Source organism: Choristoneura fumiferana, chromosome 29, assembly GCF_025370935.1.
Source record: "Choristoneura fumiferana chromosome 29, NRCan_CFum_1, whole genome shotgun sequence".
Taxonomy (NCBI): Eukaryota; Metazoa; Arthropoda; class Insecta; order Lepidoptera; family Tortricidae; genus Choristoneura; species Choristoneura fumiferana.
Window position 1 is genome coordinate 8,835,554 of NC_133500.1, and position 27,935 is coordinate 8,863,488.

The following is a 27,935-nucleotide window of genomic DNA, read 5'->3' on the forward strand; positions in this document are numbered from 1 at the left end:
ATTTAACAACTTTGAAGGGACAATGTCGGGGGTTTTCAACTTTTTGTTGGTTAGATTAGGTTATTAAGTTTGTAATTTTTATTTAGGAGATAGAGACGTGCAGTCGGGAAAACTAAAAAGGGCAAATAAATTCTTGTTTGATAATTAATTTTTCTCAAAAATGTCCGTAAAAGTTGTCATGATTCTTTACATATCAGAAGGTGAAGTGCATAGTTTATGGTCAGCGAAAAATTAAAAAGTTAAAAGGATTGCAGGCGCGCTAGCTCGACAATAATGAATTAGTGCGCCTGCAATCAGTCACATTTATTTTAAAGTTAAAAAGGCCATGGAAATGTTGGCACAAGTAGTATACAGCCAAGTCTAATGACCGGTATCAGATATTTTGTTGGAACTCCGGACTTTTTCTATTGGGTCTGAAATAGCTTGTGGTGTTTTCGGTGGAAAAATACACCTGCAGTTTATTTTTAATGAAAAAGGCGGGAAAGCATAAGAAAATATTGAAATAAAATTAAATTTTATAATATATTTTGAGAAAAAGTTTATTCTATTTCAGAATTATTCATCATTTTTGAGAAAAGCTTTATATTAGTCTCGGCTGGAATAGCAATTGCTGGCTTCGTATTAGTTAAACGGACTCGCAAGCTCGTCCGTTTAATACTCATACTCAGCCAGCAATTGCCTAATTCCAGGCCACGACAATAATCTACTTAATGAACGGTCATTCTCATTTTATTGTGCACCTGTCTAATTACCGTACTGCTTTCTTTTTCATGCAAAAGCGACACGGCACTGAGACTGAGTGCACGTCTAGAAAAAGGATGGCTGCCATTTACATTTATCTGTGAACTCAAGTCTAAATACCGTGATACTAGTGCGGGAAAAAAGCGGTACGGTAATTAGACAGGTAGCATAGTAAAATGAGAATGGCCGTAAAACAGCGAAAAATAATTCCTCCTTCGTAGCCAAGTACGAAACCAAAATTACGAAAACGGACTAAACACAAAACGGATTATACAGCGTTTTGTTATTTTATGTTATTATGGTATACAATTCTAACGATGATAATAAAGCTTAAGTTATCCTCCCACATTTCCTCAGTAAAGTTCGCCGTAACTTTACGCAAGCCTTGGAAGTTTTTGTAAAATATATGTTAACGTTTGTTTGATGCCCTGAGTTTGTTACAATCGGACCCTGAGGGGCCGTAAAGTTTACGGGTTACGAATTATGCTCAGATATTTTTACATGCTCAGATATTCTTACACGCAGGTAACGTTAGCATGGGTCCAAACACGCCCTGTAGTGCTTACGGAGTGCAAAATTCGAACTTCTTATCTTGTCGTCCCGCTGATGCTCATGTTATTTAATACGAGAGTGAGAGAGACGGTACGATATAAACTTCGATTTTCGGCTACTACCCTAACTAACTTAGAAAAGTTGAATAACCTCCGTCATTGTTATTTCAAAGTTCAATGTGACATAACCATCAAAAAGTTGGAAAACCCGCGACTTTTTCACTTCAAACTTCAATATCTCAAAAACGGCTGAACCGATTTTGAAATAATAATAATAATAATAATAATAATTTATTCAGAAAAAATGCGGTACAATTTTAAAAATACAATCTTTTGATTAAATCTACGTAACACGTGTGCCTGAACTAAGGCACAGGCAGGTAAATGAATGTTAATAAAACATGTCTAAGAACTATCTCTAGAAAACCTGCTTTTGACAGCTGCCCTCCCTTGCCATCATCATCATCATTATCATCAGCATGTGTCTACTCGTATTAAAGTACCTATAGATATACCACGTTTTTTCCTATGCATGAACCTAAATATAATCTCGCCTGTTCCCAAGCAACCTTGAGCCAAAAAACCTTCGTGTATATTAACAGTCCCGCCAACTGTTACAAATGAATTCTCCTGGAGTGTTGCCAGGCGTTTGAGTCATGACTAGCTTAGCTGGCAACACCATAAAGGCATAAGTTTCCTACTAAAGCTTGAGCACACGCCTTTTTAGATAGTGAGCAATGCCGTATAGCCTAATGCATGCTATTTTGAACGGCAAACTTAGTAGATGTACCTACGACCTACGTGATAGTTCTATTTCATCATCATCATCATCTCAGCCGTAGGACGTCCACTGTTTGGACATAGGCCTCCCGCATAGACCTCCAGTTGCTTCAGTTGGAAGCGGCCTGCATCCACCGTGAACCCGCGGCTTTAGCCAGGTCATCTTCTGTTCATCTCGTTTGTGGACAATGGACATCGATTCCGTTCAAGAACTTTTCTGTCCCAACGGTCATCTCATCATCATCATCATCATCCCAGCCTATATACGTCCCACTGCTGGGCACAGGCCTCCTCTCAGAACAAGAGGGCTTGGGTCATAGTTCCCACGCGGGCCCAGTGCGGATTGAGAGCTTCACACGCACCATTGAATTGCTTCGCAGGTTTGTGCAGGTTTCCTCACGATGATTTCCTTCACCGCAGAGCTCGTGGTAAATTTCGAGCCGGGGTTTGAACCCACGACCCTCTGTTTGAGAGGCGATAGGTCAAACCACTAGGCCACCACGGCTTTTTTTTCATCTGCTCTTCATCTAAACGAGATAATTTGCTTCATAATTGTATTTACGACTAACCTTTGTCCGGGGCTTCGCTTGCGTAAACATCAGATATGTGTGGCAGCTGAACTGAAACTTCAGTTATACTATGTTCCAAAGGGAATTCCGGAATCTTTCATCAGTCATCTTTATTGTACGAAGAGCACCTATTACACCTATGCAACATTTCGTCTCTAAACAGTTATAGGTACGTACCACGTTTCGACCAAATTCGTCTAACCGTTTTAGCGCTAACCCTTTCCCTGTTCAGTCGAACAAACTGAATCATGTAGGGTCAAATTCAAATTCAAATTCAAATGATTTATTCAGTAAATAGGCCGCAATGGGCACTTTTACACGTCATTTTTTTAAACTACCAGCGCTTTCGGAAAGACCATCATTGCCAAGAAGAATGCGCCGCAAGAAACTTGGCAGAAAGTCATTTTTTCATAAAAATATAATTACAAATAAAATACTTAAAAACTATATTATACAATTAAAGAAAAAAAATACAAAAAATAATAATAAAAGAAATACAGGTATGTATGGGGTCCCTTAGTTACAATACTAAACACTAACTATATCTAAACTATATCTACGTTCAGTGGAAGTGTAGAATACTTCCACCGTCATAAATTTTAAAATAATAATAACAATAATTTAGTTCTGAAATATACATTTCAGGTCAAGTAACCGTTATGGTGGAACCTTTGTAACCTTTATGTTATGCTACTAATATTAAGTACCTGGGCGACTGAGTATTAAAACTCGGTAACAAGCGTTTACCCAGATATGACCAAGATAAGATACAGATAAGATAGATCGATTTTACTTCCCCGAAAACCCCTACATACTAAATTTCATCGAAATCGTTGGAGCCGTTTCCGAGATCCCCGAAATCCAAATCCAAACTAATATTATAAATGGGTAAGTGTGTGTGTTTGTATGTTTGTCCGTCTTTCACGTCGAAACGGAGCGTCGATTCGTCACAATTTTTGGCATAGAGATAGTTTATGGGCCGCGGGCAAAAGCTAGTATTATATGTATACATTATGTACAAGAATTGCTCATTTAAAGCAGGGATGCACCAGAGGCCAGTCGGACAGATTATGCGCTTAAGGTGGGCCACAGCAAATAAACACAACGAAATTATCACAATTTTTCTAGGTTTTCCTTATCTCTATTAGGTTGCTGGCGGGCCACATGTGGCCCGCAGGCCGCGGTCTGTGCATCCCTGGTTTAAAGTAATAAATGTCATGTTGACATCCCATACTTGTCCCATACTTTAGTCAAGGAAAGCATAGTGACATTGACTATATAAAGGCTCGGATGTAACTTTTTCAATTTTCCGAGTGACCTTTACGTTTTCTCAGGATGCTGCCAAAAGCGGCGGAATCCCGAGCGGAGGCCGCATGCTAATCAGCGCACGCGCCGGCCCCGTTTGGCGGCGCATCGTGATAGACGCAGGGCTGGCTGAAATGTATCGATAGTTTTCAAAGTTATCGACCTTTTTGTGCAAAATATCGTAGAACTGTTGACACCAATTGATGTAATTCCAATCCAAGCAAAACTTTAATTATTTTATTTACTTAATAAAAATAATTATTTACTTAAATTAAATCCGACAAAGGTTCTTTTACTGCTTCAATAAATACCCTAAATACCTTTGTAAAATCCCTCTTGTGTGAGTGTGTACGGGTATGTGTGTGTGTGTGTGTGTGTGTGTGTTTGTTACTCCTTTACGCTAAAAGGGCATGGATATCTGGATCCGGAATACACATAGTCTACTTTTTGTCTCCAAATTTCAGGGGAATCGGGTAAAATCTCGAAATATTTCAACAGCTGTGATTAGGGTTATGAACTTAACTTGATTTCGGTTCAATTAACAGTGCCCTATGCAAACACGAACAGCGCCTCTAGCGGAAAGTTTGCGATGTTCGTGTTTCCATACAAATTGAGATTTTAACGCGAACGCGATCGAGACGTATTTTGTAACCAAAAACTTACACTAAGGTACTGTTAATTATTAACTTATACCACGATGAAAACATCATAAAATAAATCGATATATCGAAAAAAGTACAACGATAATATCGATACTTTTTCTAATCGATGACATATCAAACTTGCACATGCCTAATGTCGAGTGACCAGCACGTATTTTAGCTCGTCAATCAGTGTCTCTTTTCTATTAGCTCAGTTAGACAAAGACGCAAAGAGAGGCAAAGCAAGAATCTTAATAGAACTGACCTTAGCTTTTGTGAGCCCTTCGAGGAATTTTAAAGTAATAATTGTAATGCGCAAGCGATTCTGTTTGTTACAAATTGAAGGCTAAATTGAGCCATGAATTTGGATATAGGGAAGTATTACAAAATAATAGTAAGACTTGTTTCCTTTTTCGGGTTCCGTAGTCAACTAGGAACCCTTATAGTTTCGCCATGTCTGTCCGTCTGTCTGTCAATCTGTATCTGTCTGCGGCTATGCTCAAAGACCGTTATGTACCTACTAGAAAGCTGTTATTTGGCATGAATATACAAATCAGTCACGCCGACAAAGTGGTAAAATAAAAAACAATATTTTCAACTTCAAAGTGCAAATTTTCATTAAAATCGAGCGTCCCCCCCCCCCCCTCTAAAGTCTAAACCGGTGGGTGGAAAAATTAAAAAAAAACAGGACGGTGGTAGTATATCAAACTTACAAGGAAAACTATAACGGTTAAGTTTTCTTGAGAATTATTACTAGTTTAAGAGTAAATAGCAGCCTAAGGTATAGAACTTGGAATATTGCGTACAAAATACGAAATCCTTAGAAAAATATTACTTCCTTATTTTTTTCGTAATGGCTACGGAACCCTATTTCGTGCGTGTCCGACACGCTCTCGGCCGGTTTTTTTACTAAGGAGTGATGCCACGTTCCCACTTCCAGACTTTGACGCGCTTCATCTGTCAATTTTTTTTATTTTTTATTTGATCGAGAAAAGAAAAAATACTCGTCAAATAATGTACCTAACTGATGGACTAAATTCAATATTTCTTTTTACCTTTAAACTACCCAATTCTTTCAATGTTTCAGCGAGAATAATTCTAGATTTTTTTAATTGTGATTAACAAATATCCATACATTGATCTATATGTACTACTGAAATATTCCCAAACAATATAAAGATATCCGGTATACGTCCCACTGCAGAGCACTGCAGGCCTCATCTCAGAACGGAAGGGTTTGGGACTAATGTCATGTTGTCATGTTGACATCCCATACTTTTGTCAAAGACATCATAGTGAAATTAATTATTAATAATAAAAATAATTTTAATCGTCTTTTGTTGTCTGTGTGCCGTCCATAACATTTTGTTATTTGTTTTAGGTTCCCGTCTGATCCTCCCCCAAAAATCAAAATTTTCATAAACCGAACAGCCTCCTCATGTGTGTAATGTCTCTACGTCGACATTGGCAAAATACGTCGTACTGGTAAAAAAAAATATTAATAAAAGGTTCCGGGAGGTGTGGAGATCAAGAGGAGATGCATTTGCCCAGCAGTGGGACACTATTGCAGGCTAGTAAAAAAACAGGTTCCACCCTGGTACATGAATCAGTTTGTTTGACTCTACCTACCTTAGTTTTTGACGCTAACTGTACCTACACAATAAAAATTTAATCACAATAATCGAAATATTCTCATCACATACGGAAGCAACCTGATTATTCCATAACAGAAAACAAAGTAACTTCAGTGTGGACAGTATTTTCAGGGTTCATTTAGAAGGGTTTCCATGACTACCCAATGGTTCATTTATTTATTCTGTGTTAAAATTACATTGTAAATTTGTTTAAAAAAAATACCTGAGTTTCTTGTCGACTTCTTCTCATCTTTTTCTGAGGTTTTTCCGGACTAAGATATTTTGACTTTGACTTTGAAAACCTTTGGTATGCCGTAGGTATGTTTTAGGTATTCAAAAAGAAAGAAGAAAGTTGGATTCTAATTAGGAAGTTTTTAGGTTCAAATTACATTGGGGGGGCCCGTGACGGATCCGAAGAAAATTGGACTCTAATTACGTAACCATTAGGTACACATTACATTGGGGGCGTGGCCTGGACGGATCCGTGACACGGCAGACGAAAGGTATAGGACAAACGTCTGTTATTTCGAAATTATAACCTTTTTTATTACATGCTTTTATTTAGTTTCGCCAATCAGGATATTTGTGTCTGAAATAAATTTTGCAAGTCGTATTTCTTCCAATGTTCTCGGTTCGATAATCTACGTATACTAGTAACAAACATACATACATTACACGCGCACACTTTTGCTATACATAGATACTACTCAAGAAAGAATGGACCACACAGTTTAATTGAAAATGAAAACTAATGAAGAACTTTTTATGAAAGTCTTAGAATATGCATTATTCCTAAACAAATTTGATATTTTGACTCAGTAGTAGGTAATATGCCAATATTGATGTTCGAAACTATTTAGGAATAAAAATATCCCTAAGCACTTATAATGACCATATTTTTAATTTAATTTCACCGATGAAACTCAAGTACCTAGCTCTTATTTTATTTTGACTAGTATATATTTTTATATCAATAGAATGAAAAAAGTTGTAAAACCCCCGACTTTATCACTTCAAAGTTCAATATCTCAAAAACGGCTGAACCGATTGTGATGAAACATGTCTAAGAACCATCGCTAGAAAACCTTGTTTCAAATATAAAACCGCATTCAAATCGATTTACCAGTTTAAGAGCTACGGTGCCAAAGACAGACACACAAACACACATAGCGGTCAAACTTATAACATCCCTCTTTTTGCGTCGGGGTTAAAAATTGAACTAAACTTTACCTGTAGCGATGTTTCTTTAACTATCCCAGTTGTTGTTTATATTATGGTTTTAATTTTAATAAACACGGAACTCTGGGAGCAAAGGCGATTCTCACTTGACGTTACCACGTTGGGCTGCCCATCCGGTTACAATTTACTGTTCTTTGAGCGTTGGTAAACCAACTACATGGATCTAATGGTAAATATTTTATTTAATATCGTTCATTATAATCCTAGTTCGTGTTGTGGCCGGTTTTAGAATAGGACCCATCTCTTCCCGTGTAGTGTTGCCTAACGTCAAGATTAGTCCCGACATGTCAGGATTTTTGGCCGTTTGCCAGGATTGCGGTCGGACTTGGCAAGTGTCAGAATTTTTAAAAATTGCCTGATTAAATAAATAGAAAAAATATATGTTTTCATGATACATTTTATTATAAATTTTACATAGTTTTAATGAGTGAAATGATAGTTAATTGTAATCAGAAGTAGTCAGCAAAAACGAACAATATTTATTTATTTATTTAATTTAATTTTTTTATTTTATTTTATTCTAAATATTTTATCTTATTTTATTATTTTAAATACAGCTAAAGAGATATCAATATTTTTTTTGTTTAAAACTCTAATTACAATTTAAAAGCCTTATATTTTGATTGTTTACCATAGGTGGTGGAATTGAATAGCTCGTATAATATACTCGTATGTTAATTACTATGATATTAATTAATTATGTTTTGGTTCGCAGACCGTGCTAGAGGTGACGATTGCCTTGGTCATCGTCGCTACCCATGCTAGACTCGCCGAGTACTACTCAGAAGTAAGCCTCAAAATATCCAAGGGTTTACACCATGTCGATAAAGTTGGGTGGTGCTTTGAAGCATCTAAACCGCCAGGGCAAACGTTGGCTTGTGATACTTGGTAATTCAGTGATACTTGGCTTATCGATGATACTTGACAATTCGGTGATACCTACTGCTTTATTTTATCTTACACAGATCTCACACTGAGAAAATGCAATCTATAAAATCTATGGCAGCTCTCAGTTTTTGATGCTTGCGATTGGGTTGGCAGCGATTTAATTGCTTAAATTTTACTACTGTGAGCTCAGCGTAATTATAATAAAGCAGTATCACTCAATTACCAAGTAGGTATCACCGAATAACCAAGTATCACCGAATTACCAAGTATCACCGATAAGCCAAGGTTTACCCCTATATCCCGTGTGTTACGAAAATCTAAAGGTGCTGATAAACTTGAGCATTCACTAGTAATGAGCATTCTAACGAATGTTAATTACAGGTTGAAGCTCACAAAATCAGGAGCGTTTTAGCGAACATTCTCGCGAGCGTTCCAAGCGAGCAGTCAAGCGAACTGATGGTAAATTTGCGTCGAGTTTTTTGCCGAGCACCCGTCCGACACCATCGTGAATATGAATTTTGACGAGAATTTGCTAGAACGTTCCCTAAAAAATGATAGTTACAACAATGTTTGGTTCTATGCTTGGCTTTGTTCGTTGTTCAGTTCGTCAAATTTTAAATCAGTCAATTTTGGTAACGCACGCAAAACGGCGGTAGGTAACGCACGGGAAACGTCGGTAGGTAACGCACGGGAAACGGCGGTAGGTAGCGCACGGGAAACGGCGGTTAAGAGCCCCACCCAAGGGAGCTACTACGAAAATTGAAGTACATATCGTACCATCCTTCTTACTCTCGTATTAAATAATATAGGCGTCAGTTAGAATTTTACACTTCGTAGTTCAGGGCCAGTAACGTTACGCTTTACGAGTATGCGACTGCATTCCCCACTCTGTGTTACCTCTTCACGCTTAAACAGCTGAATCGAGTTAGACGAAATTTGGTATGGAAATAGTTTGATACCCCGAGAAGGACATAGAATAGTTTTTAACGCGGAAAATTGCATAATTCCTGCAGGATACCGATAAACAATACTAACGTCATCGAGCGATATTTTGCCTGTCTAAAAAAAAAAGGTTGGAATTGTTTTTAGTTCATTACTATCGCCTTCCTTAGAACGCCATTCGAACTTGCATGCTATTTGTGCCTACTACAGAACCCTCGGTTACGCACCGACTCACTCTCGGCCGTTTTTTTTTAATTTGTCTAATTTTACAGCCTTATGCATTTGGGTTAGCTCATCGCGAGCACGAAGCCGGTCTGCCAGATCAGCTATACAATCTAGAGAGCGATGTGGGACAGAGACAGGACCGCAAAGACCCTACGAGCGAGACAGAGACCGAGCGAGTTTTCTACAACTTTAAGACTAAAACCGACGACGACGATGTCGTGGACAGGGAGGACCACGTCACACAGTATTTGTCGGAACTGTTGGTCAATACTGACAGTGAAATAACTAGTTTACAGGTATGTATACAATACTGTCTTTACCATAAAGGTCACAGCTCATTACAGCCACCCGGCACCCGACCGATCGTTAGTATAGATTTGTATGGGTATGCGCTCGCTAAATCAACTCCGTAGCCACGCGAGGTGGCCACGCGCGGACGGCGAGTGGACCACTCGGTGACAGCCCGCTGCTCGCCGCCATAGTGACTACTAGGAAAATCGTGGACCACGCGAGGTCCACTCGGTGACAGCCCGCTGCTCGCCGCCATAGTGACTACTAGGAAAATCGTGGACCACGCGAGGTCCACTCGGTGACAGCCCGCTGCTCGCCGCCATAGTGACTACTAGGAAAATCGTGGACCACGCGAGGTCCACTCGGTGACAGCCCGCTGCTCGCCGCCATAGTGACTACTAGGAAAATCGTGGACCACGCGAGGTCCACTCGGTGACAGCCCGCTGCTCGCCGCCATAGTGACTACTAGGAAAATCGTGGACCACGCGAGGTCCACTCGTTGTCAACGCGGCGTCCACCCGAGGACCACCTGTCGCCAACGAGTCGACGCCGAAAGTCGGGGCGGTGATGGTCGGGTGTCGGGTGGGTCTCATGAGCTGTGTAGTTTAGGGCCCCCCGGAGCCCCCATCTGTTTTACTTCTATTCTCTTATAAAACTTCAAGGAGCCCCCTATTCTGATATAGCGCTTGCAATAATGTAATTGCTAGGTGGAGATGGGCAGCGTGGTAGCGCAGGGGAGCAGAATGAAACCCTTAAGATGGTTGTATCCAAGACCCCGTTTATTGTAATTACCTTAGATTATATACAGTAGCATTGTCGCTGATACAAGCAATATGCGTTTATGTAGCAGTAAACTACTGTGTTACTGCTAATATGTTAAAGTGACCAATTGCCATACTACACGCTCTTAATTATGTTTCAGGTTAACGAGTATGACGAAAGTTAATGGCTGAGATGGTTACAATATTAATAAGGTACCTGCTTACTTATATAACTCACGACGGAAGGTATAGTTTAAATTTAAGTGTTTATTTGTTTGAAAACAAAACTGCAGGGCTACTACGAAACTCGATACTCGAAGTTCGTATCGCACCGCCCCTCTCGCTCTCGTATTAAATAGTATAAGTGTCAGAGGGACCGCACGACACGAAGTTCGAGTTTCGAGTTTCGTAGTAGCCCTGCTGACGTTGCTATTTAATTCATTATTAAAAAATGTGGCTCTCAAATTTATGCAGTCTTAGGTAATTTTGTATGTGTAGAGTGGGCCAAATTTTACCTATATGTTGCATAAAATCCATTCTCATAATTTCGTTTCGCATCAATGCAATTTATGCAGTCTTAGGTAATTTTGTATGTGTAGAGTGGGCCAAATTTTACCTATATGTTGCATAAAATCCATTCTCATAATTTCGTTTCGCATCAATGCAATTTATGCAGTCTTAGGTAATTTTGTATGTGTAGAGTGGGCCAAATTTTACCTATATGTTGCATAAAATCCATTCTCATAATTTCGTTTGGCAGAATCATCATTTCACAGAATTTCGAATTCTCAATTCGTATAAACCTATTATGCTATGGATATGCCATAATAAGGCCGCGTTTCCAACAGGAATGTGTTGCGAGGAATTGTTTTTCATGAACCAATAGAAAGGCTTCATTTGCCATTTGCCTATCCTCGCACTGCACAGTACCGCTCTATTGGAAACAGCTGAGTGGAGCGAAGCGAGGTAAATGAAGCGATCCTATTCAAAGTCAAAGTCAAAGTCAAAATATCTTTATTCAATTTAGGCTATAACAAGCACTTATGAATGTCAAAAAAAAACTACCACCGGTTCGGAAAAACCTCTGTTGAGAAGAATCCGGCAAGAAACTCAACGAGGTATATTTTTTAAACAGTTTTACAATATTATTAAATGAATGTCTTCTTGACAATAGATCTGATTTTTGTATCTGCTTCATTTATAATATTTTTTGGAATTTTATTATGAAAACGTATGCAATTTCCCAGAAACGACTTTTTGGTTTTAGCCAGTCTGTAAGATGGAACTTTAAGCTTCCCTGTGCTTCTAGTAGCCTTTGGCTTATCGACGTTAGTGGGAAAATCTAATATTAGTTCATGAAAAACACATTGCTCGCAACACATCCTTGCGCAGAGGGTTGAAAAGCGCCTTCATTAAGCGGAACTTGTATTCTGCTATATACAATTAAGCGAAATTAAAATTGGCGATATTATGGGACATGACAGTTAGGTATGATAAGTAAGTAGGTATAAAATTATGCCAAAGTATCATTCAGTTAAAAATGTTTCTGCGATAACTGTATGAATATGTATTTCGTACAACTGATTATTATGCGAGATGTGAACCCGTTCCTATTTTTATCGAAAATCAACTTGAGCAATGAATTTTAGATAGGTTCAGGATTATTATTTGTAATTAGTTAATTATGAAAAAGACTTGCGGATACCATTGGCATATTGTAAGAAGACAGTTCTTCAATGGAAGCCCTGTGCCACTGGGCGGATTCATGGGGGAGGGGAGATGGTCATAGGCAAGTCTAAGACAACCAGTAGTCATATATTTTTCTAGACTGAATATGAAAAAGGAGAATGTTCACAATTCGACTGTATTTTTTTATATTTAACTAAAGTTGTGATCTAGTTTAAGATTTTTTTGTACTGACAATCTGTTTATATAATTTTCTAAATAAAATATTGAATCTATTAAGTTAATTAAAATATGAAGTGTGAGCCCTGAGCAGCCTTCACATTCAACTCGATTCACATTTATCTGTCGAGTTGTGTCGTTACGCATCAGAACGGTACAGCAGGGCTACTACGAAACTCGAAGTTCGTGTCGTGCGGTCCCTCTGACACTTATACTATTTAATACGAGAGCGAGAGGGTCGGTACGATACGAACTTCGATTTTCGAATATCGGATGTAGTCCCTCCGGTTTCATACATTTTATATGGTTGCGTTCATATTTATCTGATGCAGTGTGTTGTGGCTTGTGTTGTGTCGCATCAAAGCTGTAGAGAGAGAGAGAGAGAGAGACAGAGCATCATAACACACAGGCCCCTCTTCACCACTGGGCACACTAGGCACGTGCCCAGGGCCCCGCGTTGGATTGGGGCCTCCTGGTCCCTACTCCAATACCAAACGATAACCGATAGCTACTCAACTCCGGCCTGAAAATTAGGCCTACCGAATGCATGCAGCATGTTGTGCCCACTAGTGCCCAGGGCCTCTAATAGATGAAAGACGGCCCTGATAACATAACACGACAGATAAGTGAATGCTGCTTCTGATGTCTAACAAAACTAACTCTCGACAACTGATTGTATAAATAATTTGGTTCAAACACCTTCATTCTTACTCTAACAAAAAGGAGATTATACTTATATAGTAATTTAGCCTTGATTTCTTATTATCTGAATATTATATTTAGTAATAAAATACATGAAAACATCTATTGACCTTTTATTCGTTATAGCTGACCATTGACCCTAGCAAGCGATATGGTTCCAATCAAATCAACTCTGGCAATATCAGTGTTGTAAAAACTTTTGTGTGACTCGGACAGGGTAAGTTATTGTTTTCATACAACTAGTTAGGTCTAAAGAGAATCAAAGAACTAATAATAAGATGATAAATATACCGCGCATATGGCTGAAAAGCCAGCTGTGTGTAAAGAACTGTTCAAAACTGATGCCTGACCTGTTTAGTTTTACTCCTTGATATACTTACCTACCATTTCATTTCATGGTCTATTCACCTTTTTATTTTAATTCATGGCTCTATATAATTGTATTCTTCTTGTTAGTTCTGTGGAGAAAATCTACCAGCAAAGTAATTTATGATGCAATAATGTGTAGATGAGACCATAAAACAATTCCAAAACGAGACTCGTAAAAAGTATTATCTTATGACTGGTTTTTTGGTCTTTTTGTATTTTTTATTTCAACTCCAATTTTGAACTTTTACGGGTATCCCGTGAAACCATATCGAAAATACAAACTGAGACATGGATGCACAGAAAAACCATAAAAAGGGACCAGCACTGGGAATCGAACCCAGGTCCTCAGCAATCCGTGCTGCGTGCTATAACCCCTACACCACTGCTGGACAGGAATCTAGACACGAATTTTTCTATGCATACTTAACATATCTCAGGTTGCTTATTTCTACTATGCTACTTAAGCAGCAGCACTACCCCTACTACACTACTAGTGCTGGTCTCTTTTTCTGGTTTTTCTGGTTTCACTTTACTTTGTTACCACCTTGTTGCTATTACTTTTCTATAAAATTATGAGATGTATTTTGACCTTGCCTGTACAGTCACCATCACCAATATCTGACACAACAAAGTATGTACAAATATCTAATACGACTCTATATCTCATACACACCATTGAATAACTTCGAAGGGTTGTGCAGGTTTCACGATGTTTTTCTTCACCGTAAAGCTCGTGGTAAACCAATGTAATTTCGCACATGAATTTCGAAAAACTCAGAGGTGCGAGCCGAGGTTTGAACTCACGATCCTCTGCTTGAGAGGCGATAGGACGAATAGGCCACCACGGTTTTTGTTACAAACCACTAGGCCTCCACGGCTTTTTTACAATCCGCACTGGGCCCGCGTGGGAACTATGGCCCAAGCCCTCTCATTCTGAGAGGAGGCCTGTGCCCAGCATTGGGACGTATATAGGCTGAGATGATGATGATGTTGACTTTATGTCTAGGGCCGGTAGGACGTGTCAAATATTTGCGCGCTCCGCTGTAGCAGATATAATGCAGTCTGTACAAACGATTCATAATTTTCAGGACCAAACATGAAGTTCATCCTGATCCTCTGTCTAACCTCCTTTGTGGCGAGCACACCAGACTGCCACAGCTGCTTCTTCGGGGTCTGCTATGGGCGCACAAGACTCTTCGGAGGCCAGAAGATATCAGGGCAGTTAGCTGTCGACCGGAGCCAAAACATCATCTATTTCCATTACGCAACCCACCAAGACAAAGACCACACTGGCATGTATAATTTAGATGACATGATATATTCCGAAATACCCGGAATTTCCTTCACCTTTGCCCGTGCAGTGGACGCTAACAATCGAGACGTATACTTGTCTGGCACTAAGGGCATATACAAATATTCGCACAAATTAAACGCGACAGAGCTACACTGTCTTCCAGACAAGACTATATGGCACATGCAATACACTAATAAACTGTATTACAGCATTTTTTCTGCAGCAGGATTAAACACTTTTGAAAATGGACGCTCAAGCGCAATATCTGCTTTAAAGAACTATAATATAGATGATTTCGTCATAGATAAACTCGGCGATGTATATTTTTTGAGTGATGCTGCCATATATAGATTAAAGAATGGTACTGTAGGCAAACTAAGGAATGGGATGTATTCTTTGTCTACTGATATACATGGTAATGTTTACTTAGCTCAGTCAGCGACGAACGGAGTGTATAAGATGGATTATGGCAGTGATAAAATAAGGGGTGCTGGCGCGTTCGGTGCTGGTACTCCATTGAACTTCGCGTTTGACAGAAGCAACAAGGTTGTGTACCACGACAGTGACAGCGATGCGTTGTATTACTTGACACCGAATTATGGGAAGTGCAGGGTGACTGCTAAGAAAACGAAGACGCTGGGGACGTTGGGAAAAATGAGGGTGACCGTCACTCACGAAGGTAATAACAGTAACGGCGTAGCAGCCGTGCTTGATGATGATTTGATATCCATGCAGATGTTTTCGTCAGAATCCGACAAAGAGTAGATTGAAAGAGGGTGGCACTTAGAAAGAAAGAAATATTTGAGCACATTATCCATAAGTTACAGTCATGGAAACTAAATCGCGTACCAGGGTGGGACCTTTTTTACACCATCCATTGATTAAATTTATTTGACGGGTGATAGGTACCGTACCGTCCATGTTGACGGAGACGGCACCACATATTTATCCGACAAATAAAATTAATCAATGGGTGGTGAAACAGCCCCTAAATCTAAAAACCGGCCAAGAGCATGTCGGACACGCCCAAAATAGGGTTCCGTAGCCATTACGAAAAAATGAAGTAAAACAAAATTTTACAAAATTAAGGATTTCGTATTTTATACGGAATCTTCCAAGTTTAGGTATATTTTATACCTTAGGCTGCTATTTAAGAGTAAAACTACTAATAATTCTCAAGCAAACTTAGCCGTTATAGTTTTTCTTGAAAGTTTGATATACTTACTACCATCCTGAATTTTTTCAAATTTTTCCACCAACCGGTTTAGATTTATGAGGGGGGGACGCTCGATTTTAATGAAAATTTACACATTAAAGTTGAATGTTTCGCAAAAAAATCAATGAATCGAAAAATCGTCTTAGCAAACCCCAAATGGTTCTAAAAGACCTATCCAACGATACCCCACACTATAGGGTTCGATGAGAAAAAAAAACACCCCTACTTTACGTCTATTTTTTTAGTTTTTTATTGTACCATTTTGTCGGCATAGTTTACATATATATTCGTGCAAAATTACAGCTTTTTAGCATTGATAGTCCCTGAGAAAAGCCGCGGACGGACGGACAGACGGACAGACATGGCGAAACTATAAGGGTTCCTAGTTGACTACGGAACCCTAAAAAACGGACCAGTTTTCAGCTTTGTTCTCGTCGGTATTTATTTTCTGTTTGTTGCAATAATAAATAGGTAGGTTCAGTCACCTGCCTTAATATCTGCCACAGTGGAGCGTGAAAAAATATCTGGACACGGACACGTACCGGCCTTATAAATAGTCGCATCAGAAATTTTTATGCACGCTTTGTTTTCATATATCGGTGCGGGTGATTGTACGACGACGTCAAATATATGTTTACACTTGAGTAAGATACTTTAGTACCATCTCAGTATATTATTTTACTATGCGTAACTATTATGTAGAAGTTCAAACAGAAAGTGACAATGAGAAGGGAGTGAAGTGTAAACATTTCTTTGGCTTCGATTGTACCAATTGCTTGATGAAGTGAACTAAAGGCTTTACTTAAAGTAGGTTTTTCCCGCATATGCGGAAAGCTTCTATTGTAAATCATTGTGATATACTTTTCCAAATATACCAATAAGATAAAATAGAGTAAATTATATGTATATGTTTGTCAAGTATGTACAGCCAATCTATTTGATTCCTGGGCCACTACAGTTGCTACAGAACCCTGTCATTGTGACATTTTACGTCATCCAATAAGCATTGCTATTGCTATAGACAAACCAAAACTATTTACTATGGCAAGGTTCTATAGTGGCCTAGAAGCCAAATTGGTTGACTGTACAGTAATAATCATATTCATAATATAAAAACACACGGTAAAATAAAAGGTGTATTTTATTGAATTCGTGAATATGTAACAAGATATGTATTACGTATAGGTACATAATAAATTCTTATTTCTAATAGACTACAATTTTTCAAGTTTTCAAAGGATATATTACAACAACATTCTCTAGATGGCATTGCTATCTCAATTCTTATTGGTCGACATTCGATCGTTGTTGATAATGGATAGCGCCATCTAGGGATAATTTACAAAAGTAATCATCGATCAATCAACTTTTTAGTGTAGCTTGTCTCCCGAGTTACATTAAAAGTATGATGTTATGTGGTATAAATCCACTAAAAGTTAGGAGTTGTGACAGTATTAAGGCAATTCCTACATGGCTCATCTGTAGCATGCTGAGCTTAGCATTACAAACAATTTTTTAAGAAAGTGTATCACTGTTGGATGTCTCCTTAGTTACGAGACAGAATAACATACCTACACTTAAAAGTTGATTGACCCTTATATAACTTATTTTAAGTATAAAAATTTATAATAAGTACAAAATAACGGAAGCATTTTAATTTTAGAACAACATTTAAATAGAAGATTTAGATTTTGATTAAATGGAATACAAACCAGTCTTCTCGTTGCTTATCTCTTTCGATCTTTCACATTGTGCCAATTTTGCTCAACGGCACAAAATTTGGCCCACCCTTCATACAAAATTACCGATTCTGCATACATTTGAGGGCCAGATTTTTTGCCGCTCAGTATATGTTAATTATAAGAGTCAATTAACAAGAAAAGGAAATATGAGTACATAGGTACGGACAAGGGTATAAAACTTATAAACAGGTATATCTGCGTTACCAAGACGTGAAAAATAACAAAATAACTATACACCATGCCGCTAATCGTAAGGTCGATGTATACGTACAAAACAACACACACACTATGATCGTATCTTATACATATTTATCGGCGGCTAGTGTCAGTAAGATCAAATACAGGGGCACAATAAACTTCACAAATAATACAATACGGTATTTGACAACTCCTGATTTTGCCATATCTTAATATTATTATGAAAATATAGATATACAGATAGTGTTTAGCGAAGAGAAAATTTAAATCGATTGAAAATTGGATTTATAGTGATTTTTTGAAAAATCTATATACCTGTCTCTTTCTCAAACGCTTTTCTCTATGCAGCCAGTATGGCGGTACTGGCGTGTGACGTCACATGCCAGTATGTCTTTCTCTGTCTAATCTTGAATTTCAAACCTTTATAACTTTGTTATTTGTAAAGGTAGCTTAAAAATTGTTTTTCTATTCGATAACAGGCATTGTGTAGTTTTAATTTATAACACATATACAAAATAGTCAAATACCGTATTATTAAGAATATTCCGAAAAAAAGTAACGAGGTCTGACATTTTAGACGACGTTATGCCCTTGTCTGTACCTACATACCTACAATCAATATTTCTCGAATAGGAATTTTATTTAAACGTACATGTCATGGCTAACTATTTGGGATTATTATCATATTCCTTTTTTTTTCAACAAAGTTTTCTGATTCAAATGGCACACTTACATTATTATTTTTTTAACAAACGGAACGAACGAAGTAAAAATTCGAACGTATTAAACATAAAATCGCATAAAAAATAGTCTCAAAAAATCATTGATTGGATCCATCAACTTTTTCTTGTTTGTTATTCTGTCCGTTGTCCAAGAGAAAACAGTGACAGAGTTTCTTAAAAAAACTGTTATGATATATGCTCCTAATGTGCTTAGGAGATTGTCCATTAAATAATACGCTAGTAACTACGATAAAAATGTACGCTTTATGAATTTATAACCTCAGAAAACATAGAGAAACTCATAGTTTTAAAGAGTTGTCCAGGGGACGTAACCACGGCAACGCGGTACAGGGAAAAGTTGATCGACTCAATTATTTAAAATTATCAGTCGACTCCCCGACACCATACAATACCCTACCCCAAAACATAACTATAAAAATATCCTAAGATGGAAGATAGTAAATTAGATTCAATACATTACTAATTTAGTAATTTCGAGCAGTAAAATTTTACACTGTGTTTACTTCTGAGGCATGTTATTAAGGGGGCTTGTACATTATTTTGTAAGTACATGGGACCTTTTATAACAGGGGCTACACTTAGCCTCGTAAGACCCAGCGTACATACATACGTCCGAGCAAATGTCAGATTTTTTCATTGACTTCTCAAATTCTAATAATCAGAATTGAACGCGTCTCTTACGGTGTTGAGGCACCCGCCTTTGGTATTCATTGACGCTGCTTTTCTAAATCAAGCGTTTTGAACAGGTATACGCAATCAAACCTGAAACTTTTAAGACTTAAACTGCCTTCAAAACTATTTTTTTTAATCAGGTAATCAGGTAAATATCAATATTCCTTGAAACTTAAACGCACAATATAAAACTGGAAAATAAAACAAATGACGAATAAAATATTTTTTTATTCCATACCTTTCGGGAAAAATAAATTTCGTATAGACTTTCTAGTCGTCGTAGCATTATGACGTCATAATCCATGACCGATATCTGTCTAATTGCATATTCTCTATTAATGGCAATTGATGGCGTTAATGCCGCAGTTACATGGAACCAAACATTCTGTAATGTACCACACATACAGTACCCAGCCATAAAGATTGCACATCGGTCTTTGGAAAGGGACTCTGCTAGTTACAGCTTCGTAGAGCGTTGTCACACACTACTTATGTGACGTTTGTCAGTCGTTGTACAGGTGCAATGGAGTACAGACGCATTTAGATAATAATATATAATAAAGAGTTGTTGAAACCCAACAAAACTTACCCAACAAAACAATTGTACGATGGCATCTTTAGGAAAAAGGGGGAACATCCTTTTTCTAGTAGTTGCAACAGCTCTCTATAGATATCTGAAGTTTACATGTCATTAATTTGACGTAAACTAATTCAGGCCATAAAGGTGCAGTATTTTTTTGATATAAAACGTCTCTTAATAAATACGATGATTGATGGGCGGTCGCCAGTGTTCGGAAATCGTCGTGAACAGCCAATTGTGTTTTTCCGAAGATCGATGTGCAATCTTTATCGCAGAGTAGGTACTGTACAATGTTAGCTTTAACTTGAGTAATTACTTGAGATCTCACGCGTTGAATCCAAAACATCTGATCACCGATAAAAGGGTCAATGGTACGCAACACCGTGCCTTTTCAAGTGTCTCGGGCCCTTTGTCTTTAAACTACGCAAGTAATGTCTTGAATCATACTCTGGTCTGCTTACAGCGGCGCTCCGTCCATATCGTGTGAATGGGGGCCAGAGCTCGGTCCCTTAGCGTCATCAGCCAAGGCCTAGGGCTTAGCATCTGGCTGGAAAATGGAAAATGTTTGACACCGATATTAATTTTTGCTAACTACTTCGCAAAATTAGACAACTATTTGACAAATTAATTTTGAAGTGACATTTTTGCGATGCTAAAACAGATATTGGTAGTGCCACGAGAGTTGAAGTGAATGATTTACGCAGCTACATGAAGAACTGATTGGATAAAAGGAAAATGAATGAGTGTATGTCAAAATCCCGCTGTTATCCTGTGCGTTACCTCAATTCTGGTGGCCCCACCTATAACAATCATTTTTGTGACTTCCAGAAAAAGGGTCATCAACTAAAGTTGTATCCACACCCCGTCGACGCGAAATCGGCTTTAACCGATCAAAAACCGAGTGTACCGACGGAAAAAAGTCTTTTCGATGCTTTTTTCGCTCTTATTGCGCGGGCATAAAGAGTTGTTTAGTTTATCAGCTGAAGCCGCGCCCCGATAGGTATGGGGAGACCCTAAAAGGGGGCAATGCTATCAATAGGGAGGCTCAAGGGACAAAAGGTTGCGCGACTCAAGTGATTAAATACGAAATACGGAAATTTTGGCTCCGGAACCCTAAAAAGATGGTGGATGATACAAATGCACAGGAATCGTACACAGTAAGCCTTTCTTTACTTGTAACTTTGCATCACTTTGCGTTCCACGATTCTTGAAACTTTTGAGTTTCGGACCCCAAAAACATGGTTCTGTTTGCAGACTCTCGAGAAAAGCAATTACGTTACTCCACTCCATAACCATAGTACGTATTTCAAAAGCCAAACACGTGCGGTCCCGCTCGCGCACACTGACGCACGTGACAAACTTATCGCATTAATTCATCGCGTTTCTTTTCTCGCGTTGATATCGCCTAACGCCAAACGGCAATGTTAATGCCGTTGTCGGTTAACGGCGTTAAGTCGTGTTAACATTATGGCAACTAATGCATTTCTCGTTAGTGTGGCCCCAGCATAATACGTCGCCCAGAACTGAAACGACTGGTGTCAAAATATCGAACTAAGTTTTGGGAAATCACGAGTATTTTTCCTGACTTTTTGCATTTCTAGCAAATTTCCCTGATTTTCCCTGACTATCCCTGACCACCTTGAGCTTCCCTGACTTTCCTGAAATGACCATCCTGCCATTTGCTAACGTTTCTAACGTTCTGCGACAGTTTTCGCATACAAAATCTGTCATTTGATTGTGATCGCGAATGTCAGAAACGGTAGGCAATCGGCCTCTGTCATCCATCCATCTCGTTCGGAGGCAACGAGGGGAACCAATCTTGATTTATTACTGCGCGGACAAAGTGGGTGAAAGCTAGTGATAGAAAAAGAGAGGATACGTACGGTGCATTCTTTTTCTTCTGTCTTCTTATTCGCCATAGTATCGGCATTGTATTCATGCTCTAGGCCAAAGGTCTGAAAAATTAGGTTTTCATTATTTCGCAACGAAACTAACATCAATCATCATCATAATTATTAGACGTAGGACGTCCACTGATGGACATAGACCTCCCGCATATGCTCCTAGTAAGCGGCCTGCATCCACCATGAACCCGGAGCTTCAACCAGGTCATCCGTCCATCTCGTTGGTGGTTGTCCTACGCTGCTCTTGCCGATCCGCGGTCTCTATTCGTGAATATTTGGGCCCTAACGGCCATCTGTTCTGCGTGCTAACTAACGTGAAGTTATCTAAATATACAGATTGATTGGAAATCAGGTTTTGGCTGACATGTAGAAATCCACTAGAAATCAATACCAAATGTGACACAAGCGTCAAACGGACCTGACGTTACTAACGCCATCTAGCGATATTTCACCTCACCTGTCAGAACACCCTCATTGCAATATACGCGGGGAAAATCATTTAGTAGAGTTTAATTATAAATGGGCCAATCAACTATTTTACCGACACTTTGGGCGTCTCCTGCGTTACCAAAATTGTCTCTGGCTTTACCAAAAAATCGTACTTCCAACAAGATATTTCACGGTTTAATAGGTTGAAGTTACTTACGTAGGATGGCATGTATTCATGTACACCATCTATTAAATTACAGAAAAAACATGTTTAGTTACAAAAATCTGCAATTGTTTGAAAAATGTTGCGGACAGATTAGTGTCGGTAAAAAAGTTGATTGGCCCAAATATACAGTGCAATTCTACAGCAGTTTTAATGAAAACATCTATTCTATGGTATAATACCAACCTTCAGTATATCCTGGTTAGAATAATGGTCACCTGGTCCGGTTTGAACGAAATGCTTTAACACATTTCCCCCCTTTTCCACCAACAAGGCACCTCCAGTTTGCACCCAATCACCCTTCAGATCACCACCAAGCCCTAAACAACAAAACATCTACTAAAAAAAAATTCAATTTTTGACCTGTAGAATGTCCGAATTGGGCCAACGGTCGGCCGGTCCGAATTGCACGAAGTGATGCGACAGTCGGCCATTTTGTACAACAAAAGCTCCGCCATTTTGTAGACCGTCGCCGACACAGTCGGTGTGTAGACCTGGGGGCGTCCCAGATGTTAACTAATGTGATCTATCTATCTAGAGTTACCCAAATCTAAATATTTAAAAAAGTCCTGACACATGACTCCAAATAATGAGCCAGAAAACTAAAATTTTGCAAAGAAGCTTCCTTCATGATACAGTCAAAGAACAGGGCCGTTATTATTACTTTAAAGCAGGTTGCGTGTGGTTTTTTTAAATCGTTTTTAACTCTGCCTATTCCAAAATAAAGGCCGGTTTTCAGCTAATTTGATTTTCTTCAAAAAACGGCGAATTGCAACTGACAAGTAGGTACAAATTAAGAGTGGAGAGTTAAAAATCAAATAGAATTACTGAATTAGCAAAACAAACGAATATTTTTGACACAGTGGGTACTTGAAAATAAATGCAATAAACTAACTAAAAATAAACCAAGACTGTTGGATTGTCTGAGGTTTTTAGTATGTTAATTAATACCTTGTACAGTCGAGTTCATAAACTTCTGAGCAAAAATTTGATCAAAAATATCTGAACACGACTCTATTGTCAACGGCGTAGAAGCGTGTTCAGATATTTTTGATCAAATTTTTGCTTACAAGTTTATGAACTCTACTGTATACCTTTTGTGTATGAGTCCATCTCGCATTTGGTCGTTTTTTTTAGGGTCTAAAGTCTCAAGCGATCTAATATTAAATACTATAGATGTATGTATAAATATCCAAGATCCAAGGGTCACAGTTTATTGTCAAGTCTATTGACTAGACGAAAATTATCGAAAGTTGTCATGGACTTACCCATGCCCCGCCCTTTAAAGATGGCGTCGCGAGACTGCTTCCAGAACAGAGAGGTTACGATGCTGACAGTGTTGAACCTCTTAAAGCCCAGCTTCTGGTACGTTGCCAAGTCTTCTACGTAGAAGAGTTCTGAAAATATGAAACAGTATGATGGTTAATAAAGTCAACAAATACAGGCCTTAAAGTAATTTCTTTAGAATAGAGAGTAGAATTGATTACACTTTAACACAGTTTTGTGTTTTTAAATTCTTTTTTTCATTGTGCCCAGTCTAAAAGTTACAAATACAAAATACGCCAATAAAATGTCCCACGCGGTTGCATATTATTTAAATAACTTTAAATACCTACTGGTAATTTTTGTCGGCTTCGAATTTCTTCTAAAAACGGAAAAGTGCAACTGACAAGTACGAATTTCTAGAGTAGAGTTAGAAATCAAGCAGAATTACGGACTTAGCAAAACGTACGAATATTTTTTGACATAGTTAAGATATTTATAAGAATACTAGCTGTTGCCCGCGACTCCGTCCGCGTAGAAGTATGAAAAATAGTTTACGTCCTATTCTCAGACCTACCGAATATGAATTAAAAAAAAATCATAAAAATCAGTCAAGCCGTTTTGGAGGAGTTTGGTTACAAACACTGTGACACGAAAATTTTATATATTAATTGAGGCAATTTAAATAAATGGGATGCCTAAAGCTTTCAGTTATTTAATTAACATGTACTTATATGGTGTTTACAACTATTCGTGTGCATTCCAGATCGAGAAATATGCGGTTGTACAAATAACAAACCGCATTCATTTATCAAAGTCATAAAAATCCTAAGTAACTTACTTTATTATTATGAAACAAAAACAAGCCAAGTAGATACTACATAAAAAAACATGTACAAACAATGCGCTATCTATCAGCTGCACCTAGAATCATTAACACTTAACAATAACAAAAAACAGAATAACCGATAAATACACATAAACAAGTAAGGTCATATGTAATCCTGGGCATAGCAAAAGTGTTTGAATTTGGCCATAGTCTTTTAATGAGGCTGGCATAGTCACACAGGTGCACTTAAGACTAGAAAAAAAAAGTCATACCTCCGTCAAAGTACTTTCCATCAACAAACTCCTTGGAACCTGCATCCTCGACACCAACTCCGACTAACTTGATGTTGTGCTTTTTCAGTACTGGAGCTATCTCACCCAACTGTAAGACACAAAATGACGGTATTGGATCATTTAAAAACACATGTGCAACACTCCCTTCGCTCAAACCGAGTTCCCTACAAATTTGTAAACTACAGTAGGTACTTATAAAAATCCAATTCTAGCAGAGCCCTGCCTTTAAGCAAAAAGCACACAAATTTTATATTAGTTTATTGGAACACCTTTAATTTGTAATCAAAATCATTTATATGTTTTAGCATTTCTATCTGTTACGGTTCTTTTGATACGAAGTTTCTTCTATCATAGAAGCTTATTAGTTCAGGGCTGATTTAGTAAGCAGTATAGCTACCTCCTGAAGCCATGGTGGCCGTGTGGTTTGACCTACGGCCTCTCAAGCAGAGGATGGTGGGTTCCAACCCCGGCTCGCACCTCTGAGTTTTTCGAAATTTGTGCGGAATTACATTTGAAATTTACCATGAGCTTTACGGTGAAGGAAAACATCGTGAGGAAACCTGCACATACTTGCGAAACAATTCAATGATGTATGTGAAGTTCCCAATCTGCACTGGGCCCAGCAGTGGGACGTATATAGGCTGGGATGATGATGATGATGATAGCTACCTCCTTAGCCCACAGGCGACACAGCATGCAGCCCCAGCGACGGAAGAAGATTACCAGCACATTCTGGTCCTGCCACAAGCTCTTCAATTCCAAGGACTGAAAATAAACAATGTAGAACATGTCAAGTTCTTTTGTTCAAAGAGTTAAATATGAATCTGCAGTCTGCAGGGCACTGAGCACCCTGATTTGAGCATTACTTAATAATAAATACTTTTTGTTAAAAATTATCTTTATTTCTCAGTTTTTAGTGATTCGTAGCCAAAGTACATCTCATAACAATTCCATTAAGCCCAAACACAACTTAGTTACGTAGTTTTATAACAGATTTCCGTTGCCTACGTTCTGGCTTCAGCATCAGATCAGTTCGAAAGAATCATTAACTTAAAGCTTCTTCTTAGTCGCTTATCTAGGTATATTAATCATGATTGTTTATAGACGAGCGAGCATTACTTAGCTTTGATGAGTTACATTGGTCATCTACGGTCTTCTTCATCAGGTCCAGGTTACCAAATGATACTTTCTGAATGTAAATGCTCATCTTAATGCTAAAAATGCCAAAATCGCCATAGGTGTGCCTATAAAATTTGAGGTTTGCCCTCGATTTTCCTAGGATTTCATCATCAGATCTTGACTTGGTGACAATGGGACCACCACAGAAGAATACTCGTTTGAATAAAAAAAGAATTTTGAAAATCGGTCCACAATTGACTGAGTAATCGGTGAACAAACGTAAAAAAAAAAAAAATATACAAACATTGGAACATAGAACCTCCTCCTTTTTTGAAGTTGGTTAAAAAGTCAAAATATCTTTATTCAATTTAGGCTAAAACAAGCACTTATGAATGTCAAAAAAATCTACCACCAGTTCGGAAAAACCTCTGTTGAGAAGAATCCGGCAAGAAACTCAACAAGGTATATTTTTTTTAAACAGATTTACAATATTATTAAATTATATCTATACATCACAAGTATTTAACATAACTTTATTTTTGTTTCTGTTGGTGGGTGGGTATGTTTCTGCCCATGGTCATTTCAAATAAGGAAGCCGCTATAGTAAACTAACAAAAACATGTTTACAGAGGATAACAGAAAATAATGGAATTTTCCATGGATTCTACCTCTTTATCTATGGAAATAGATTATGTCAGATAAAAACTCTGGACAAATTGACATGCAAGATAATCACAACATGTAGAAAGATAAAAGCTGATAAAAGTCATTAGTCTCATTTACTATTAGTTATTAATAACATTTGATTATTTAATCTGCTCTTGAACTCTGATTTCGATGATCAGATAATAAACAAAATCCTTAGGTGGAAAAGTTATTACAGAATAAGTTTTTTTGTGAAACATTTCATTTTTAATACAAGCTTTTTTTGCACTGTAATTTTTGTTGATGGGTGGATCTACTATTTATTGTTGTTATTCTGTCCCGTCAGCGAGGTGACAAAAGTAGTACAGTTTAATAGAAGAAATTTTGTTTCACATTATACTAACATGCTTATTAGATGACTAATTATAGAAGGGGCTTAAAACTAGCACATAATTTGCTTGCTTGGCAAATTTTAATGCTATAAACTTACCATTTAAAGAGTGACTCAGGAGAATGTAATTACACCAACCACTAACAAGAAAAAGTTGATCATCAAGTGCCAAGTAAAACTAGCCCAAGAGTCCCAAGACCATCTACTTATTTTGTACAGTATAATTGTTACTTCTTTGCATATTAATAAATAATACTTTATCACAAAAAAAAAACCTGGACCTTGATAAAATTTTGAACAGCATTCTCGGACACTACTTAAAACTAATTGCCAACCCCTGCCGTAGACTATGAAGTCTATTCGTGAAACTGCAAACTAATGTAACTATCCAATTATGATACATTTCCACTTACCATGAATCAATAATTACAAAGTACTGGCATATGAACAATAGTTACCAATCAAGTATAAAATTCAGAAAAAAATATATACCACAGCATGTCATATCGGAAATCTAAAAAGTGTCAAGGCGGAAAATCAAAATATTGCCGTTTGCTTGTTAAATAGTTCCACGACTGATGCAAGTGCAAAAATAATATTACCTCTCCGTTAGGAATTCCTTTAACTTTCTGAGCACCGATTGTTGCGACGTCTACAGACATTTTTTTAATAAATGTAATAATATTGTTAATATAAAATAATTTACAATGCTGCAACTGTAAAATATAATCTGTTATCTGAATAATAGCGTTTACATAGAGCCGGGTTCAACCAAAATAAGAACGTTTCCCTGATCCGTTTGAAGAACTTCTACACGAAAAATTTTGTTATTCTGTCAAATTGACAAGTCA

At 37.9% G+C, this 27,935-nt stretch overlaps 2 protein-coding genes across 4 annotated transcripts; one reads left to right on the forward strand and one right to left on the reverse strand.

The window, feature by feature from the left end:
* The first annotated feature begins 7,572 nt into the window (after window positions 1–7,572).
* LOC141444371 (uncharacterized) lies at window positions 7,573–18,772 on the forward strand. Of its 2 annotated transcripts, XM_074109921.1 has the most exons (5): window positions 7,573–7,629; window positions 8,176–8,247; window positions 9,563–9,811; window positions 10,729–13,391; window positions 14,632–18,772. In XM_074109921.1, the coding sequence occupies exons 1-4, from the start codon at window positions 7,618–7,620 to the stop codon at window positions 10,750–10,752; spliced, it is 357 nt and encodes a 118-aa protein (XP_073966022.1). In that variant the 5' UTR covers window positions 7,573–7,617; the 3' UTR covers window positions 10,753–13,391; window positions 14,632–18,772. The 2 variants fall into 2 exon arrangements, with proteins under 2 accessions (XP_073966022.1, XP_073966021.1); XM_074109920.1 differs by lacking the exons at window positions 7,573–7,629; window positions 8,176–8,247; window positions 9,563–9,811 and having other exon boundaries at window positions 13,289–13,391.
* An 866-nt stretch (window positions 18,773–19,638) lies between these two features.
* On the reverse strand, window positions 19,639–27,910 carry LOC141444374 (prostamide/prostaglandin F synthase-like). Of its 2 annotated transcripts, none has more exons than XM_074109926.1 (7): window positions 27,687–27,910; window positions 25,599–25,694; window positions 24,909–25,017; window positions 23,813–23,941; window positions 22,731–22,864; window positions 21,872–21,943; window positions 19,639–20,535 (listed from the first exon to the last, which is right to left on the reverse strand). In XM_074109926.1, the coding sequence occupies exons 1-7, from the start codon at window positions 27,744–27,746 to the stop codon at window positions 20,518–20,520; spliced, it is 618 nt and encodes a 205-aa protein (XP_073966027.1). In that variant the 5' UTR covers window positions 27,747–27,910; the 3' UTR covers window positions 19,639–20,517. The 2 variants fall into 2 exon arrangements, with proteins under 2 accessions (XP_073966027.1, XP_073966028.1); XM_074109927.1 differs by lacking the exon at window positions 27,687–27,910 and adding an exon at window positions 27,498–27,516.
* Window positions 27,911–27,935: the final 25 nt, after the last annotated feature.

Excerpts from the sequence above, each read along its gene's own strand:
- LOC141444374 (XM_074109926.1), bottom strand. The coding sequence starts at position 27,746 with ATGTCTGTAGACGTCGCAACAATCGGTGCTCAGAAAGTTAAAGGAATT. Across the intron at positions 23,942-24,908 it reads TGGAAAGTACTTTGACGGAG|AACTCTTCTACGTAGAAGAC; the intron begins GTATGACTTTTT and ends TCATATTTTCAG. Across the intron at positions 21,944-22,730 it reads CTAACCAGGATATACTGAAG|ACCTTTGGCCTAGAGCATGA; the intron begins GTTGGTATTATA and ends CTAATTTTTCAG.
- LOC141444371 (XM_074109920.1), top strand. The coding sequence starts at position 14,640 with ATGAAGTTCATCCTGATCCTCTGTCTAACCTCCTTTGTGGCGAGCACA.